At 37.1% G+C, this 18,740-nt stretch overlaps 1 protein-coding gene across 1 annotated transcript; it reads right to left on the bottom strand.

The window, feature by feature from the left end:
- Positions 1 to 2,667: 2,667 nt before the first annotated feature.
- Positions 2,668 to 6,228, bottom strand: LOC132612617 (uncharacterized). The gene is made up of 6 exons (XM_060326716.1): positions 5,942 to 6,228; positions 5,738 to 5,864; positions 5,359 to 5,650; positions 4,187 to 4,296; positions 3,477 to 3,530; positions 2,668 to 3,117 (listed from the first exon to the last, which is right to left on the bottom strand). The coding sequence occupies exons 1-6, from the start codon at positions 6,226 to 6,228 to the stop codon at positions 2,668 to 2,670; spliced, it is 1,320 nt and encodes a 439-aa protein (XP_060182699.1).
- Positions 6,229 to 18,740: the final 12,512 nt, after the last annotated feature.

The following is an 18,740-nucleotide window of genomic DNA, read 5'->3' as shown; positions in this document are numbered from 1 at the left end:
AGAATAGATCTGTAATGCATAAGCGCTTCATTCAAATGCAAAGCCCTCGATTAGCATAAAGGAAAATAAGTCAAGCTAAACGATAAGAGAATTCCGGTAATATAAGAGACCAAAAGAGTCGAAGGATCGTTAGGGTAGGCCGATGACTACTGATACTCGGGAGTTACTAGTGTATAAGAACACCCTTAAAAGGGGGGGGGGGGGGGGAAGGTAGATCTAGTCCTGGAACGAGGTATGGCATTGTCAAAAGTCCAAGGAAAGAAAGAGGTTAGCTTAAGGAGGCCAAAATTCGGGACGTAGTGGCATACCAAGAATGCATTAAGAGGGAGCAGGTACGAATTAAAGATAAGTGTACAACAAAGCAGGTATGAAAAGGAATTAAAATGGATCAAGATAATACTTCATACGGACATGAGATATGATATTTCTAGACTAGGGAAGTTTGTGCCATACCTAAATAGGCAGCGATGTATCCTAAAGAGTAATAAAGAGAGTAGGAAAGCTCTGCAAGCTAACTAGAAGGAGAATGATGAAATGGATGATGAGTACAAGGGACACTTCGGGTTACAACGGAAGAAAATCTTGATATTGAAGGAAAAATATGAGAATCTTAACAAGGGAGTAACGATAAGCGGTGTGGCGATCTCTAAAAAGAGGAAGAACGATGGGGGTGCAGATAGAAAGGCAGCAGCATCACCAGAAATTAGAAAGTATATCACGGGTCACTAATTATACTGAGCATAAGGGTACGTATTATGGAATTACATGAACCATCAGTGTAAGGTTATGCCCCACAGAGGGGAATGGGCACACCGGAAGGCCAACAGGAATGACAGCTAATTAAATGATCAATGGAATAAGGAAGTCAAGGGTAAGTATACCATAACGATGTTGGAAATAAGTTGTGGTAAATTGAGAATTGCCCTAACCTTATAATTATAAGTTATATTACAAGATTTGAGGCAAAGGAATTAAAAGGAGAGTTTTGACAAGAACTCGAAGATATTGTGAGCTATAGACCAGTTCGAACTATGATTATTGGTTCATTGCAATATATAATTCTGCTACGAGGAATAATAGAGATGGTGATGAAACATTAGGAATGTACATATTTAAGAAATCGTATTGAGGATATGGTTATAACTGGTCATGGAAATGAATGAAAACGGATAGTTGAAGAAACGCAACCGTTATGGTGAGGATTTGTCAGTAGCAGAGTAACGCTGAACAAGCAACAGGACATTAGTATAAAAACATTTATGATGAATTGGAAAGCTTGGCTGATGAATTACGAGGGGATAATTTAGCACGTATCTAAGCTCAATAAGTACAAATAGGGATAGCCAAGATGGCATCGGAGGAGTCAACAAGAGAAGAAGAAAGGGCTATATTCTAGCAAGGGAGTTATCCGTCAATAAAGAAATGAGGAACGAAGAGGAAGGACGCTCGCAGGACGGCGAGTAACCGTGGCGTGGCTAGTTAAACCACAGGAAGGAAGACAGAATAAGAACGCAATACTAGCCGACTTGTATAAATGAGGATTGAAGACTGTAGGACTCACAAGTGAATTTGATGAAGAGCTAAGAGAGAACAGGACGAAACCGACCAAATTATAGTATAAGTATGTGGTAATCGAACAAAAATTCAACTAGGATCTTAAGGATCGGCGCACTATAACATTCAAGGATGAATGTTTTTAAGGGGGGAAGGATGTTACACCCCGTATCTTCGAAGAGCACTTATCAAATTTGAAACGTAGGTACGTTGAGTTATAGTTAAGTAAAACCACTTTGGAATATAAGGAGCAAGCATTATTAAGTATACTTAATAAGTGAAGGATGTATATAAGGTTACCGGAGGGTTTTATAAGGAAATGAGTGGAAGAAATGGAGTAGTACGACTTTGAAAAAAGGATGGGTAATGTTTTGTGTGAAAATTTTGGTCCAACTTGGTGGACGAATATCTCTTAGCATATGAAGTCACTACAAAAAAAAAAAAAAAAACAGCGTTTAGTGATGGACGTATTCCGTCGCTAATCAGCATATCTCTGTTGTTAAACATGTGTTGCGACGGATTAGCGACGGAATGCCGTCTGTTACGATTTTGCGCGTTGCTAACCTATTAGCGACGGAAAAATGAAATCCGTAGCAAATTTAGCGACAGAGTAGCGACGTATGAGATCCGTTCCACATTATAGCAACGGAATATTTTGTTGCTATTGTTATGAATTCCATGACTAATTTCATATTTCATTTCGTCGTTTTAGTAAATTAGCAACGAAAACCATTGTTGCCAATCCGTCGCAAAATATTTGAATTATTTGTGCCTGCATTTAGCAAAAATACAATGTTTGTCACAGTCTGTAGCCTACTGTTTTCCCTCTAGCAACGACCAAAATCCGTCGCAAATCTGTCACAAATATTTTTCTTCCGATTTTTTTTTAAATACACCTGTTGAAACATACTAAATACAAATTAATAAATACCCTTAAAAATAACTGACATTCACATAAAATAATATTTATAAAAAAGATTCAAAATAGATAGCGGAATCCTAATCGTCACCGACAACACCAAGCTATCAACTACCAATAGAACCCACACATCCATCAAGTATTGTTAGTGCATAATTTTGTTCTTTCCAGCAAAAAGCAGATAACATAAAAAACTAATGCATGGGTGAAGGACTACGATCATCATCAGAAACTAAAGGATCAACATCGTCAACGTTAGCAGTAGTATGAGGAGGCACTATGGGTGTCACAACTGATGGTTTGTTGATAGGAGTATTTGGATGATGTGATGGTGAAGAAACCACTCCACGTAACTTCTCAATAAATAAAGGAAGCGAGCGATCAGTCAGTGTAGGAATCAATCGCATCACTAACTCCTCCATATTTTCTGTCGGTGCTGATTGAGAAGTTGAAGGTGCTGCTGATGCTGAAGCATTAAAGCCAGAATTGACGCAAAGATTTGGCCCATAATAACTTTGTGCTTGAGATCTAAGACCATATATTCTTCTCTTCCTTGTTCCCCCAGCAGCTTCGTAATATGCTTCACATTGATCAATATCAGATTGAGACTGTGATTTTTCCCGTAATATTTCTTGATATCTTTCCTGTAATAAGTAGTGAAATTAAAACATCAAGAATACTAACCATTCAATTTTACCAAATAAAAAAGAGAAATGAATTCCAAAGATAAGGGAGCAGATATATTTATCCATTTTTCGTTGTAATTGAAGTCTCATGATGACCAACAAAAAAGAGTTTCATACAACTTGGATATAAATGATCATATACACTGTCTCATAGTCAAGTAACAGAACATGAAAACAAAGACAATTAGAGTTCCTAAACAACAAATAGAAGGACAATTTCAGGCCATTTCCTACTAATTTAAGTCATTACTGATACTACTTTTCAGTTCTTCCTGTCTAGTAGACTGTTTATATCAAGCAAAATTAAATTGACCAACATCATCTAAGGTAGACTCATCATCTTCCGACAACATCCAAGGCTGCTTAGGACCCTGCTTAAGCAACCGCAGCAAAATTTATTAAGTAAATTAAATAATAAACTGGTACCTGTGGTCAAGAAATAATTAGAACGTGGATCATAGAAGAGCGTCTCAGTATTACAGATACGTCATGTTGAAAGGAGAAAGCTGTTTAATTAAGTGCTAGCAAGCATTAGTACTGAGTTGCTTTGTCAGAAAGGTGCAAGGTTCATGAAATGGTTAAAAAGCAGGTTGAAAACATATCATGTCGAAAACAGTTGCTACAAGCTTAAGTGGAGATGCCAGATACCAATTTACGCATTATTGGAGAAATAACATGCTGGAAATTTATAACATAGCACCCTTAAAAAGTGATTTTACTTCAGTATAATGATCGGAAATAGTTCATGATCAACTGTCTTCTGTCCTTCGTCCATTTTTGTATCCATAATAAAACTTATGGTTGATTTGTTTATTGGTAAGGTCATAAGTTAATAACCGTAGATCAATTTTTTCTTTCCCTGTCAATTCTTTGAATTAGAATGTTTGCATTCATGTTATGGTCATCTTTTTGTTTTGCTTGTTTACATTACTCCAGGGTCCTAAGCAGCCTTGGATGCTGTCAGAAGATGATGAGTCTGCCTTAGATGAATTAAATTAATTCTGAAATTATAAAATTTTGAACTTACATGGACAGCTCGGGCACGCTCATAAACAAAAGATTCTCCATCATGATCATGTGTATGGACGTGCAAATGTACCTCACCTGGTGTTGGATCTCGACCCTTTGCAAAAGTTACTCATTTCAGAAAATTACACCAAGAACAATAGCAGTATAACCAACAATAGACAAACCTAAAAGGCAGAAGCGTCGGCTAGTCAGTCACGGACTACTTGACTTCCTTATGATGATTCAATGTTAATGTAAGCCAAGAGGAATCGATTTAGCAGTCCATACCAGGTAGATTTAGGAGTGACTGGCAGTGAATGCCCGGTAGCAAAGGTGCGAAGCAGACTCGGCTTAATTTCACTAGACTTCGGTTTCCCCTGGAAATGATGGAATAAGCTTTTCTTCCTCTTAGCGACTATGAGCTCATAGGGAGCTGGAATGAACTTGGTTAGCTGGGAGGGTAAGCTGCTCCGTTGTAGCCACTTCTGTACCTGTACCGGCTTGAGCAGCCGAAATATTGATACTGGGAGATTGGGGATCGGATGAAAGACTCGAAGATGCACATTTGGGGGTTTGACGATAAAGATCGGACAACAATCTCACTTTCCTCTTCATATTTGGAAAGACTTATGTTCATTCGCTCTGCGAGCAGAGCGGTATACCGAAAAAAAGAAGCAACTACCTTACTTAAGCAATTCTTCTTATTCTTCAGATATTTATTCGAATATTTGGAACACGAAATAGATTAAGAAATATTTGAACTATGATTCATACTTAATATTCAGACCTCGTGTCCGGGTTCCAAAAAATTGTCAAACAAAGAATTCTAATTTCTAAATCGAAAGATTCTTTTCTTTCAACCCATATTTATATTTTATATTTTGACCAAAAGCAAAACCTTTCTTTGAATTTTTAGTCATTCTATTTATTCAGGGAATAAGTGATGATCCGAGGATTCTTACTCAGGGAATACTTGATTTGATTTAGGTTAGGTTTTTTATTGAATCATCGTGGTTCTAGTATGAATCTGAATTCAAGAAAGACAACAACATAGTAATGAAGAAAATAGCAATATATATACCTAGGTAAACCAGAATCAAGAACTGCAAAAAACACCTTGAAAAACCAATTTTCAAGTAGTATTTTTCTAGTAAATATAACAAATTTAAGAGTGTATGAAAAAATATATACATACAAGTCTCTTGCGATGCTCCCCAATGCAGATAGAGCCACTTGTGTGAGTCCCGACAACAACTTCTTTCCCTCCACAACGATTCTTTGCATTTATTTCTGACTTTTCAACACACTTAGGATCCGCCCAAAGTTTCAACCAACGTTCCCACACATTATCAAACACATAATCCGGCTTAATCCTTTTTTGTTTAATTTTGCTAATGAAATTCCTATACTTTGTTGCTGCCTTAGTATTCCAATGTTTTCTGATTACACTCTCAGGAATCGAAGAGTCCCAATGGTATGTCTTCTGAAAATAGTTTGTAAACTAATATTATTAGTATCCTAACTATAAAAGCTAATACACTCATAAAATGAATTATGATGAAAGTTATACCTTGAATTCCCCAAAATAAAAATCTCTAGTATCTTCTGAGACACCTTTCCAATTGATTCCATTGGGATCAAGTTGATTTTTGAAAGATGCGGATATGGTATTAGAGCATTCTTTAGAAGGTTCCAACCTGCATAAATTTGAAAATATTATTTCAAGGCCTACCACAAATTATATATATAAAAAAAAATACAAGCATGGACTAACCCTGCAGGAGTAAGAGTAACAAGTGTAAGTGTCCGCTGCCTACGACGGCTACTGGACTCTTCTTCACTGATAGTGTTTCTCTGGTTTGATGTACCCTTATCTATTGGGCTGCTCAGATCAGGTGTAATGGGAGATAATTCAGGGATGGCTGGGTTACTACCGTGATCTGACGCTTGAACCGGTGGCGTACCTAAAGTTTGAACATGGTTTATAGGATCTGGCCCACCTATGGAACTCGTACCACCTTGTTGAGGACTAACTGTGGTGGGAATAGGAATGGTAGGCATGTTTGCATGACGAGCAAAATCACCCCTAAGTGAGGACTTTCCTACACGACCTTTGCTACCTCGACCTTTTCCTCAAGCGATATCTACAAAAAAATGTGGACGTGAGGAACTTAAAGCAACCATCAGTAAAAAAAAGTAACCAGTAAAATGCAAGTAGGCTTCTAGTAAAGAGGTTTTTATACAAGCTGTTTGCAAGTCTACAAATATGACTAGTAAGTAGTAGGGATTATGGGAAAGAAAAAAAGCTCAATAGAAAACCATAATGCTATGCCAAATGCAGCATTTGTTGCTGCTGGTGTGCACCAGGAGGGGAACACACACAGAGAAAAAAAAACCCTAAGCCCAAGGAGTGTTTTCAGGAAACTTTGCACAAAGCATGCACTGTTCTTGGGCAGAAGAACCTTAAGCAGAGGGTTCATGTGCTGGTTGTTGTGATGACACTAGGGCCTGGTAGGTAATATGTATTACTGATCCACTCCATGTTGGAAATGATTTAATACATATTTAGTGGATGAGGACAACTAGTGAAGTGGAGGTGCTGAGATCAGAACTGGTGGTGTATGTAGTATTGGTATACTAGTGTGAAGAAGAGGAATATGGGAAGGGAGTTGGTATTTGATAACTGGTGGAGGAGGACCTAATGATAAACTGACACTACAGGCTAGAAACACCAGAAAAATAGCATAAATTCACAGTGTCTTGTATTGTATAGTTGCAAAAAGACCAGGGGTAATTTTGGCAACTTTGGTAGAATGGTTGATGCTGGTTGCGGTGTTGATAACTGCAAATGGTGATGAGAGTAATGTCAAGTGCATCAGTGTAGCAACACCAGGTGTTGTTGATTGTTGCAGCATGAGATCCCTAATGCTATCAAGAGGATAATGCCTTGTTGCCATCATGCTCAAATCCTTTGGGAAGAGAGGATGATGATAGGTTTTTGCTAACCATGTGTTCTTTTTTGCAGGTATTGGAAACTATGGTGCAACAAGACTCAAATATTTGTTCTGATGGCTACTCATGGATTCATATGCATCAAGATGAGAACAGATATAGCAATCCATGGGCAGATACACAAAGAAAGAATTCACAGGACCTATTACAAGCTCAGAGGCTTCAGATGTACAGTTCTGTTGAAGAACTACTGTCCTGGTTTTACTGATCTTGTTTGCTGCAGGTAACAGGCTAAAAATGATGCTGGTCTGGTGCTAAGTCATAACCTATTTCCTATTGATTCTAATTTCTTAGAAAAATATATGGGAAGTAATGGAAGAAGAAAGGCAATATAGGCTGCAGAGACACAGGAACTTTACTGATAAAATGTGCAGCTGAAGGATTATAGCTGAAAACAACAGGAAATGAGAGATGCATCAGCTGCTCCTGATCATCACAAGATGCAGTCGAGAAATTTTGCATCCTCCATTAGCCTTTTTGGCTACATTTGTACATACTTATGGATTTTTTGATAAAAAATTATAAAATCAGCCCTAGGCCATAAGCCTAGTGGACTTTATTTTTAAAAAAATGCTATGCCAAATGCCAAATTAACTAGAAAAACTACCCTTTCCCCACCCATCTTGCAGGAACACTTTTGTCACCGCAACCAAGAAGAAAGAAAAGTCACGAGGATCAATAAACAGACCTGAGGCTTGAACCGGTGGCGTACCTAAAGTTTGAACTTGGTTTATAGGATCTGTCCCACCTATGAAACTCGTACAACCTTGTTGAGGACTAACTGTGGTGGGAATGGGAATGGTAGGCATGTTTGCACGACCAGTAGAATCACACCTTAATGAGGACTTTCCTACACGACCTCCGCTACCTCGACCTCTGCCTCGAGCCATATCTACAAAAAAATGTGGACATGAGGAAATTAAAGCAACCATCAGTAAAAAAGTAACCAATAAAATGCAAGCAGGCTGCTAGTACAGAGATTTTTAAACCCATGAAACATAACAATAACTTATAGTTGGAATAAAACCCATGAAACAATGTCAAACTGGTTGTACATGGTTTGTTTATAGTATCCGAGCAAATGATGGTTCTCTCAAACTACACATATTAACAATGACTGTAGATGTAAATTAAAAATTGATCATGAAAACCATGTTTTTACAAAAAAAGATATTGGGAGCCCATACTCTTTCTCCCCATTTGGTCATGAAAGATTTTAGTGCCTAAAGTTTTAAATCCAAAAATTTGTCTCAAAAGCTCAACTCGCTGCCTTTTGATCAAAAGAGACTTTGAACTCTTTGAGCATGAGTGATTTTTATACATTAAACACATTCAATGATGATAAATTCTTTTTTGATCCACGACAGCATATAAACTAATAGTTAACAACTCAAAAGTCTAAGATTATGTTTACGCCAAAGAGTAATCAAAATAAGAGGCCTCTCATGTCCTTCATTTGCTTTGGGGTGAAACCAACTGTCTCCAGAATTATATATCATCGAAGAAGGAAAGGAAATAGACCTGTTGAACATTTAACCAACTAACTAGATCCAAGGTAAGAACTAAAATCAACAACGTCAACCTATTAAAGTAGACTTGGAAATAATAGGTGGTAATCTACCTATTCCTATAAAGTAAGCTAGAACAGGTGACAATGGACCAGAATAAGAAAATCAAAAACCTCCTCCAACATTCATGAGTAAATTAAGACTAGCATAGATTGGGCTGACAATTCCGAAAAGGTTCAAATAACTTAAGGGAAAGATGAATCCTTTGACTCCATGTTTGAATTGTGTGGGTCTATAGAAATTACAGCATCAACATAAGATGGATGATACAGCTAAAAGCTAAAGAATTGTGAGTGCAACACCCATGTTTCCCCTGTTCCTATTCAGGAAAATCAAATCCCTCAAGTACAACTGAGACCACACATCATAATCATAGATTCAAATAATGACATAAGTCTTATCCAAGCTAACCCTAAGGGCACACATAACCAAATAAGTAACAAAGCAGACAAGGCATTCTCATAGGGGCCTGATACCCAAGATAAGCAAGAAGTGACACCAACCACCTAGGCAAATCACTAGGACCCCAGATCAAAAGGTGCAAAAGGCCTGGGAAAGACATCATAAGCAATCAAGACTTTAGACTGTATTACTTATTTCAGGTAAAGGAAGGCTTGATAGAGTTTATGACTTAGAGCATACATTTAAACCTGGTAGTTTTTAAAACTTACCTCTCTTTTATCACCCAAGCATGTAATAGACATGTTAACTGATCAGGATTACCGTTAACAAATGAATGAAATCTGAAGACCTTTGTTAAAGAAAAGAGATTTCAAATAGGCAAGTTGTATGGGCACTTAGTCAAAACAGCCTTAAAACATTTTTGGCCCTTAGTAATGACCTTTCAAATGCTTAGTCTAATCAGAATCTTTCTCAAGGAACAAAAGGAAAAACAAGGGATAAGTTTATGGCATGGTCATGGTTTTGGTAAATTAGAGGATTCAATCATTACACAGGAAACAGGCTACAATCAACAAATAAAAGGGGCAGATTCTGAGATACCAACCATGGATGAACAAGCTAAGGAAAGGTGGATGAAATACACATGATCACAAACAGGAGCAAATGGGAAGCAACAAAGTTGGCAGCTAGTTTCTTATGATGTGGACTCAGACTAGCACCAATACATTTGTCAGTCCTACCTCTTTACACAAAACCAGTTTAAACAATAAGACTCCAAACAGGCAGACTCCCAAGATAAAGAAAAAATAAAATTTCAGGAGACATGCTGAAAATCGTACAATACTTAGACTTTCCAAATATTGACAGTAGTTCATTTAACTCTATATGTATCCCCTCTGCCTAAGTCTTCGTTGATAGTGACTCAGTAGATGTGCTGGTCGGAGGTAACATTGAAAAGTCAAAGTGTGGACAAGCTTGCCCAGTCACTACCATAATTAAAACAAAACAATAAAAAAATAGTAGCAGCATGTCTACTAGAGCAACAACCTAAAGCATTTTTTATAGTTTTCACAACTGGCATACAAACTAATGATTCAGCTGAAGTTATCCCACTCCCGCTTCTTCTTCTTCCATATATATATATCTTATAATCAGTTCACTAAATTATTTCTGGAGAAACTTTTCATTTCAGAAACTAGTTATATAATCACACAAGATCTAATACTAATGTATTATAGAGTGCATCCTTCAAGAACTAAAGGGCATCTAGGAGGCATGATAATGTGACGGGTCATCATATTTCACTCAAGTACTTTCTGCGATAGTTTAATCAAACAAAGAAATTTGGAAGAAAGGCAACATATGCTTTCATTTGACAACAGATTTGGTAATATGCTTTGAACCTTGGTAATCTGATAGCCTCTGCAATTAGATACTACTAAAGAACTTTAGGACCATAACCAATGCAACTACTCTCCCTATCGCCAAGCCGGCAAGACAACAGCCAGCTGCTTCCAAGCCTCTTCTATATATTAGTAATTACAAGAAACATTGTTGAATTCCAATAAAAGGGAAAATTATACATGGTATGACACACATGATCAGTTAACAGTTTGCAGAATTTCAGAAAATGCAGAATACATGACAACACAAGCAGTAATTTTCATCAAATTCAATTTTGGCCATTCTTGCTCATCAGTTGTAGAAACAATGTAGCAGTTCTTTGTCATCAACAACTGCTATTTATCATTTTATACAAATCAATAGTCAAGTTATTGTACAGAGAGAGAGGAGATGAATAAACTTAAGTGAGAAGAACTTCAATAGCAGACAACAATACCTCAACAACAACAGCTAAAATGCAGAACCTTCAATGAGTAGCACGTCAATGAATTCTGACCAGCTGTCCACTACGTATCTGTAATATAAATAACAGCAGGAGGATTCTATCAAAGGTTGAACTAAAAATATAATGGAATATAAAAGTCTAATAGAGGATTTAATGGTTTTAGTTACATGTTACTTTATCCCAAGCAAGTATTTTGGCTACGAACTTAAGCACGTAACCCCAAATAAGTAGCCAATAAATAAGAAGGCATATATCAAACAACATAGTCGCATAGTACACTACAAGATTCAGTAAGTAATGATGAAAGTGGTAAAATAGGTTAAAGAAAACAATAAAGAAAAACTGTGGTGCAAATGAAAACACACAACCATCCATCAGAAACTTTTACACCCAAATCTTAAGCAAAATACAATAAAGATACAACAACACATGTTACTAAGCATTAGTCACTATCTGTTCCTTCTTCGAACTCTTCCTCATCATCCGTAGTTTCCTCTGTTTCATACTCTTCTTCAGTTTCATACTCTTCTTCTGTAGATTTATCTTGGATTTCATGATGCTCTGGCAATAACCTATCATCGATGGGTTCATCCATTTCAATTGCATTCCCGTTTGGATCATATAAGAGTATATTTTCATCAATCGAAACATTCATATCTATCTCGTGGACTTCAACTTCTTCAACTTAGAATGGAACATTCAAATCTGGAGTTGTCACCATTACTTCCTCATCGGGTAATTCAACAACATTCCGAGGTTTGACCTTCAACACAGCTGCCTAATCATCCTTATCCTTTTTCTTGCTAGGATACAACACATAACACACTTGAGTTGCTAGCATCGCAAGAATAAAAGGTTCATATTTTTTATATCGGCGACGATGATTAACATCAACCAATTTGTACAGATTATGCTTTTTAACACCAACATTCATAGTTGGACCAAACCATTCACAATTAAATAACACAGTTTGCTTTAAAGGATCTTCACGAAATTCCACTTGTATAATCTCTTTGATCCGTCCATAGTAATCACCAAAATTTGGATCCGAGATACAAACTCCACTGTTCATTGTTGATCTTGCGCTACCGTGACTATCTATGTGAAATTTGTATCCATTAGTAAAATACACAGAATGACATGTAGCGCCAATTAGTGGTCCATGAGCAAGACTACGCAAGAATTTATTCTCAATATGGTTGCAGCGGACCTATTTGAAAAAATGTAAGACTTAGTTAAATTTTGAGAATTTAATAACATCTTGTATAAGAATTAATGATTGCTGAAACTTACATATTCCTTGAACCATATAGAGAAATATGCTTCAAGGCTCTCATCTATTTGACCTTGAGATAGATTCGGGAATTCTCCTTGCAGACGTTGCACGTACATACTTCATTGCAACAAAATAAGTTCAATAGAAAGTCATGATATATATGGATACATTTATAATAATAAGAGAGTTTAACATTCAAATGCTACCTCACAAACGGTTCAACCTCTTTACAATTTAGTAAAATGTAAGTTTGGGCAGCCTTGATTTCTTCAAGGGATAAATTCCTCTTTTTTGCTTCTCCCCATAGTCGATCGAGTGGGTAAATATTGATAAATTTCCTTCAAGATCTTCTACAGCACCACCATCATCATTACGGTCCACATCGTGATTACGTGTCATGACATGAGGTTCAAAATAATGAGAAAACAAATGTGTTGTCTCCTTCATCAAGTATGCTTCACAAATGCAACCCTCAACACTAGCTTTATTCCCAATCATTCTTTTAAGAGTTCCGAGGTACCTAAATACATAAATGGATGGACCGTTATATTAGAAAAGTTATGTTTATGATAGAATCCATGGTAGTTCAGAATTATTGAAGGACGTGGATGAAGATTTGGAAGTTCCAAGAAGACCCATGACAAGATCTCAAACGAGGAAATTGCAAGACAAGCTTAATGGGCTGCAATCAACAATTCAAAAGTGTCTTGTGATGGAAGAAGAGCTCCAGCCCAATTCAAATTTTTTCCTCAAGTCTTACACTTATTTGGAGGCCCAAATTAAAGTCCAAAGTGAGATGGAATGAGGCCCAAATCAGCCCCAAAAGAAGAAGTTTCTAGCAGCCCAAAATTAGCCCAAATATTAGTTTCTAGAATAAATATTTAATTGTTGTTTTTATCTATGTTGACTTGCATTGGTCCAAGTATGGGTAGTCTTCTAGGTTGTTTAAATCTATGTTGACTGCCTTGGTCCAAGTGTGGGAAGTCATCTATGCTTCTAGGGAAGATAATTCCCATTTATTTCTATTTTGACTAGCTCCTTCTTACAACTATATAAAGGGGTGATTGTCATTCATTGTAAATCAGATTTTGAAGAATATATTATATTGAGAGTTCTTTTGAACCTTTGTGACATTACTTTAAGATTTATCTTTCAACCTAACTAGTTCTTAGTTCAAGGTAGTAAGATAATTTCTTCTTTGATATCTTTGATTTCTTTTTGGTATTCTTTCGAAGGCGATTAGTTCTAATTACTAATTGTTGTCCTAAGTTACTCATAAAGCAGTCGGGATCCGAATCTACTATTTTTGATTTGTTATCTCAAGTAAAGGCGTTAGATTTCGTCCTATAAATCTATACGTTGTTACTTGGATCTTGTCAAGACTTTAGAACTAACGTTCTTGGAAATTCGTGGATTGTTCTTTCGAATTTCCCATATCTTTTATTTTCTAGTTTTTAGATTCTTTTCTATATTTGCTTCCGCACTTCTTATATTTTAATTATAAATTTGGGATCTCCCTAACCTTGTTGTTATCAGTTTAGCATACTTGTCACAATTTGAACATAAAGTTTCAAATTTACCTTTCAAAAGGATACATCCATCGATATTGTACAGGTCTAGCAATCTTTGCTTCATATGGCAGGTGCACAGGCAGATGTTCCATTGAGTCAAAGAACCCGGGGGGAAATATACGTTCTAACTTACACAAGATTTGCGGGATGTCTGCCTCTAATCTTTCCATGTCATCCACTCGTAGAGTGGTGGAAGTAAGATCTTTAAAAAATAAGCTCAATTCTGTAAGTGCTTGCCACACATTACTGGGAAGCAGCTCACGAAAAGCAATAGGCATTAGTCGTTGCATGAACTCATGGCAATCATGACTTTTCATGCCAAATAATGTTTTCGCGTTTGTGTCTGGACATCTACCCAAATTCGAAACATACCCATCTGGAAACTTCAAACCCTTCACCCAATTGAACAAGATAGCTCTTTCTTCCTTATCTATTGCATATATAGCTTTTGGATATTTTCCACTAGTGTCCTTTGTCAACTGTGGTCGATCACAGTAATTTACCATATCTTGACATGATTGTAGATTGTCTTTGGTTTTGTTATCAATATTAAGAATTGTATTAAATACATTATCAAAGATATTTTTTTCAATATGCATGACGTCAAGATTATGTCGAATCATGTTAGAACTCCAATAAGGCAAATCCTAAAATATGTTTCGCTTTTTCCACCCACAAGACTTACATATTCTCTGATTAACTTCCTGTGCATCTAACTCTGTTACTTTCCTTATCCCCAAGTCACAAATTTGGTTCAAAATTTCCTCTCCTGTTCTATAGAGTGGTGATAGTCTTTTGACAGTCTTACCTTTGAGAAAGTTTTTACGATCTCTCCTAAAAGGATGATGTTGGTCAAGGAACATTCTGTGACTATCAAACCAAGATGTTTTTCCTGCCATGTTGTAATCTAAAGGATTGTGTTTCCTCCATACAATAAGGACATGCTAACTTGCCCGCAGTACTCCATCCTGATAACATAGAATATGCTGGGAAGTCACTGATTGTCCACATCAAAGCTGCCCTCAGTTGAAAGTTTTGTTTTTTCGAGATGTCAAATGCTTCTACACCTGTCTGCCACAACAAAGTCAATTCCTTTATTAGAGGTTGCAGATAAACATCGTTTGGCCCAGGAATAATGACAGTTAGGAACATATATGCCTCTTTCATACACATTCCTAGAGGCAAATTGTATGGGGTGACAATCACTGGCCACGAAGAGTATTTCCTCCCAGATTGACTAAACGGTTGGAAACCATCAGTACATAACCCCAACCTTACATTCCTTGGTTCAGCAGCAAAAAAAGGATGAGTTTCATTGAAGTTCTTCCAAGCCTCAGAGTCTGATGGATGACGCATTACCCCATCCTCTTGTGTATGCTCATGGTTCCATCTCATGTCGGCAGCTGTAGCATGGATGCATATAATCTTTCAATCTCGGAATCAAAGGAAAATAATATATTTTTTTATAAGGGACCAATTTCCTCTTACGAGAGCCGACACGACGCTTATACCTCTGGTTACCACAGAATTTACAAGATGTAAGGTGCTCATCATCACCCCAATATAACATACATCCTGAATCACAACAATCAATCTTTTCAACTGGCAAACCCAAACTACGCACTAGTTTCTTAGTCTGATAATAGCTATCAAGCACTTTGTTATCTTCAAGTAAAGCCTCTTTCAACAATTGTATCATTTGGTTATAACCTCTCTGTGACAAAGTATTCTCCATTTTAATATTTAACATTCTGGAGACTACTGCAAGTTGAGAGAGAGAAGAACCGGGATATAATTTTTCATCAGCAGCTTGTAGCAAATTGTAAAATCTTTGGGACTCGGGATTAGGCTCCTCCTCCATTGAAGGATTAGGCTCCTCCTCCACTGAAGGTTCATAAGGATGAGAAGAATCAACTTCAATATTACTATAAGATTGCGAACTCGAACCCTAACCAAAGTTGGGACCAGCTGCAACCAAGACCATTTGTCGGTATGGATTATCGAATCCCGATTCAGGTTGAGAACCACCGTGCAAATCATTACCAGAAGCTATCTCACCGATCACATCTTTTCCCCTTGATACTCCCAAACAAAACAGTCCTCAACAAATCCAAAATTAAAAAGGTGATATTCAACGATTTCAACATCCATGTATTTAATGTTGTGACATTTTTTACATGGACATCTAACCTTGTTACCGCTCATGTAATTTTGTTGAGAAAGTGCAAATTGGATAAAATTATCTACACCGGTTATAAAGCTGGAGTTTATACCCCCTCGGCCATCCAACCTATCGTACATCCAATCACGCTCTAGATTATTCATGTTCCTATTAATGTTGACATAAACAAAGCAATCAAATTAATGTTCTATCTTCATATCATTAATACAACCGAATGACCTCTAAATGGAAGAACAAGCTGAAATAACTTAGTGAAACAGAACATATCATTCACCTTTTAGTTAAAAAAAATGACAAACTGAAACTGAAACAAAAAAAATAGAGTAAGAAACCCAGTTCACTAACACTGATTTCAAATCACAGAGTACAAAAAAAATCGAGTAAGAAACCCAGTTCACTAACACTGATTTCAAATCACAGAATATAAAGAATGTTGAGTTCTTCAAGCTTTTTCTCGACATGCAATGAATTAAAACAAACTTTAACCACCAAATAATATTATCCTACAAGATTTAGCACAAACAAAGGACGAATTTCCATTTTCATTAGATTTTGGCCCAAATAGAGATTCCCAACACTTAACCTTCAAATAAATTATAAACCCAAAAGTTTTCAAGACACTCAACTTCAATTTTAGCAAAAAAAAAAAAACACTTAAAGACACTCTGTCCTTTAGATAATAAGCAAAAAAACACAGATATCTTCAATTCTATTTTAGATTTAATGTCAGAAAACACAAAGAAGGAGATAAAGAAGAAAGAAACTGCCCATAAAACATAGAAAAATCAAAACATACCTTTCCTTTAGATAAAAGATGCAGCAGAAGAAGAGAAAAACACAATAGAAACCCTAGATTCACATTATTTTGATCTATGTTGTGCTCTCTCTCTCTCTCTCTCTCTATGTTAGCAATTTCGCACACTCTCTCTCTATATCTGTGTTGGGTGTGTTTGAACTGAAATGAAATAAATGTGTACCCTAGGAGATATCTTTTTTTTAACACTTAACGACGGAATAGCGACGGATTTTATATTCCGTCGCTAAATAATACATTGATTTCTTTTAATGATTAATATTGCGACAAATTTTTCGTTGCTGCAAATATATATTTTTTTCGAGAAAAATTAAAGGCCTAGCGACGGAGTTTTCATTGCTGAATCTGTCGCTAAATAAAAATAAAATTTGTCGCGCCTCTTCTGTTGCTAAATCTGTAGTGAAATTTAAGGTGCCAAAATTTCGCGCTAATCATTAGTGACGAAACTCAGTTTTCGTTGCTAATCCGTCACTATATAATGAGATAAAATTTTAGTTGCTTTTCTCGCGACAAAATGAGCAATCCGTACCTAATCCGTCGTTAATTAGCGACAGAATATGGTCTGTCGCAAATATTCCATCACTAAACGCTGGTTTTTTAGTAGTGAGTGTTTTAAGGTGAAACAAAATCCTAAAATGAAGTTCGTCGAGTCTAGTTTCCAACGCAACAAACCGCTCATCGATTAGACATCGGAGTAGAGAATTATGGACGTTACAAGTTCAGCTGACAGAGCAGAAACGCGTGCTACAGTACTACTACTGTCACGACCCAACCCCGTAGGCCGTGACTAGTGCCCGATCTGGGCACTCAATCACATTCTAGTATATAGCAGAAGCCGACACGGCTTTAGTTCCAATTTAGATAATCTCTAGAAAAATTTCGGCAGAGTTTCCTTTGTTTTACGGACTATCCCATATACCCTGCACGCAGAAAATACCAACAAAGGCCACACAGGGCCAACAGAGTAACATTTAAATATATGCGGACCGGCCGCCGCGGCGAATGGGATCGCCCAAACACAACATATACACACAGCTGTACAGAAAGATCTCAACCCACAAACATGTCCACAGACCTCTAACAGACTGACAGAATCATATGACGGGACAGGGCCCCGCCGTACCCATGAACGAGAATATACATATATAGAAGTGACAGACTATACCAAAAGATGGATCTGAATAAAAGAGCGCTCCAAAAATAGCAGAATGAGATCCTAAGCAGACGGATCAGCAAACCTGTCGTCGGTACCTGCGTGGCATGAAAACGCAGCCCCGAGGAAAGGGGGTCAGTACGAAATATGTACTGAATATGTAAAGCCTGAGCTGCAGAAACAAAATCATAACTGGTGCAGAACATACAGAAAGTAAACGGAAAATCCAAAGTATCAGATACATATTTCCAAAACATGCAGAGTGTGTACAAAACATATGTCATATCAAATCCGGCCCCTGCCAAGGGACTCGGCAGACAGAACGTGGCCACCCTCCCGACGCTGGTGCCACAACACAGAAGAATCAGAATAGGGGCATAACCGCGTAACATAATATATCATATCAGATGGCCATAGCAAATCATATCAGAACAAGCGTACATGGCACAGCATACTCCACAAACCCATGTACGCGTATACCTGCCCCCTCACATCGAGGCACGGCGAACAATGCAGAGGATCACGCTTGACAACATATCCTGGCCCGGGCTCAGTGTGGGAAACATTGGGGCATCCACGAATGGAGTAGTGAGAGACTAATGCAATTAAATTATCATAAGTGTTTCCATAGGCTCAATGAGGCATATCAAAGACAAACCGATCCAATGAAGACGGAAGGAATCATAGTAAACTAGTTTCGAGTATCAAAACAATTTATCAGACTTAACGGAATATTTAAAACAACG

The sequence above is a fragment of the Lycium barbarum genome, chromosome 1 (genome assembly GCF_019175385.1).
Source record: "Lycium barbarum isolate Lr01 chromosome 1, ASM1917538v2, whole genome shotgun sequence".
Taxonomy (NCBI): domain Eukaryota; kingdom Viridiplantae; phylum Streptophyta; class Magnoliopsida; order Solanales; family Solanaceae; genus Lycium; species Lycium barbarum.
This window is presented reverse-complemented; position numbering and strand designations above follow the sequence as displayed.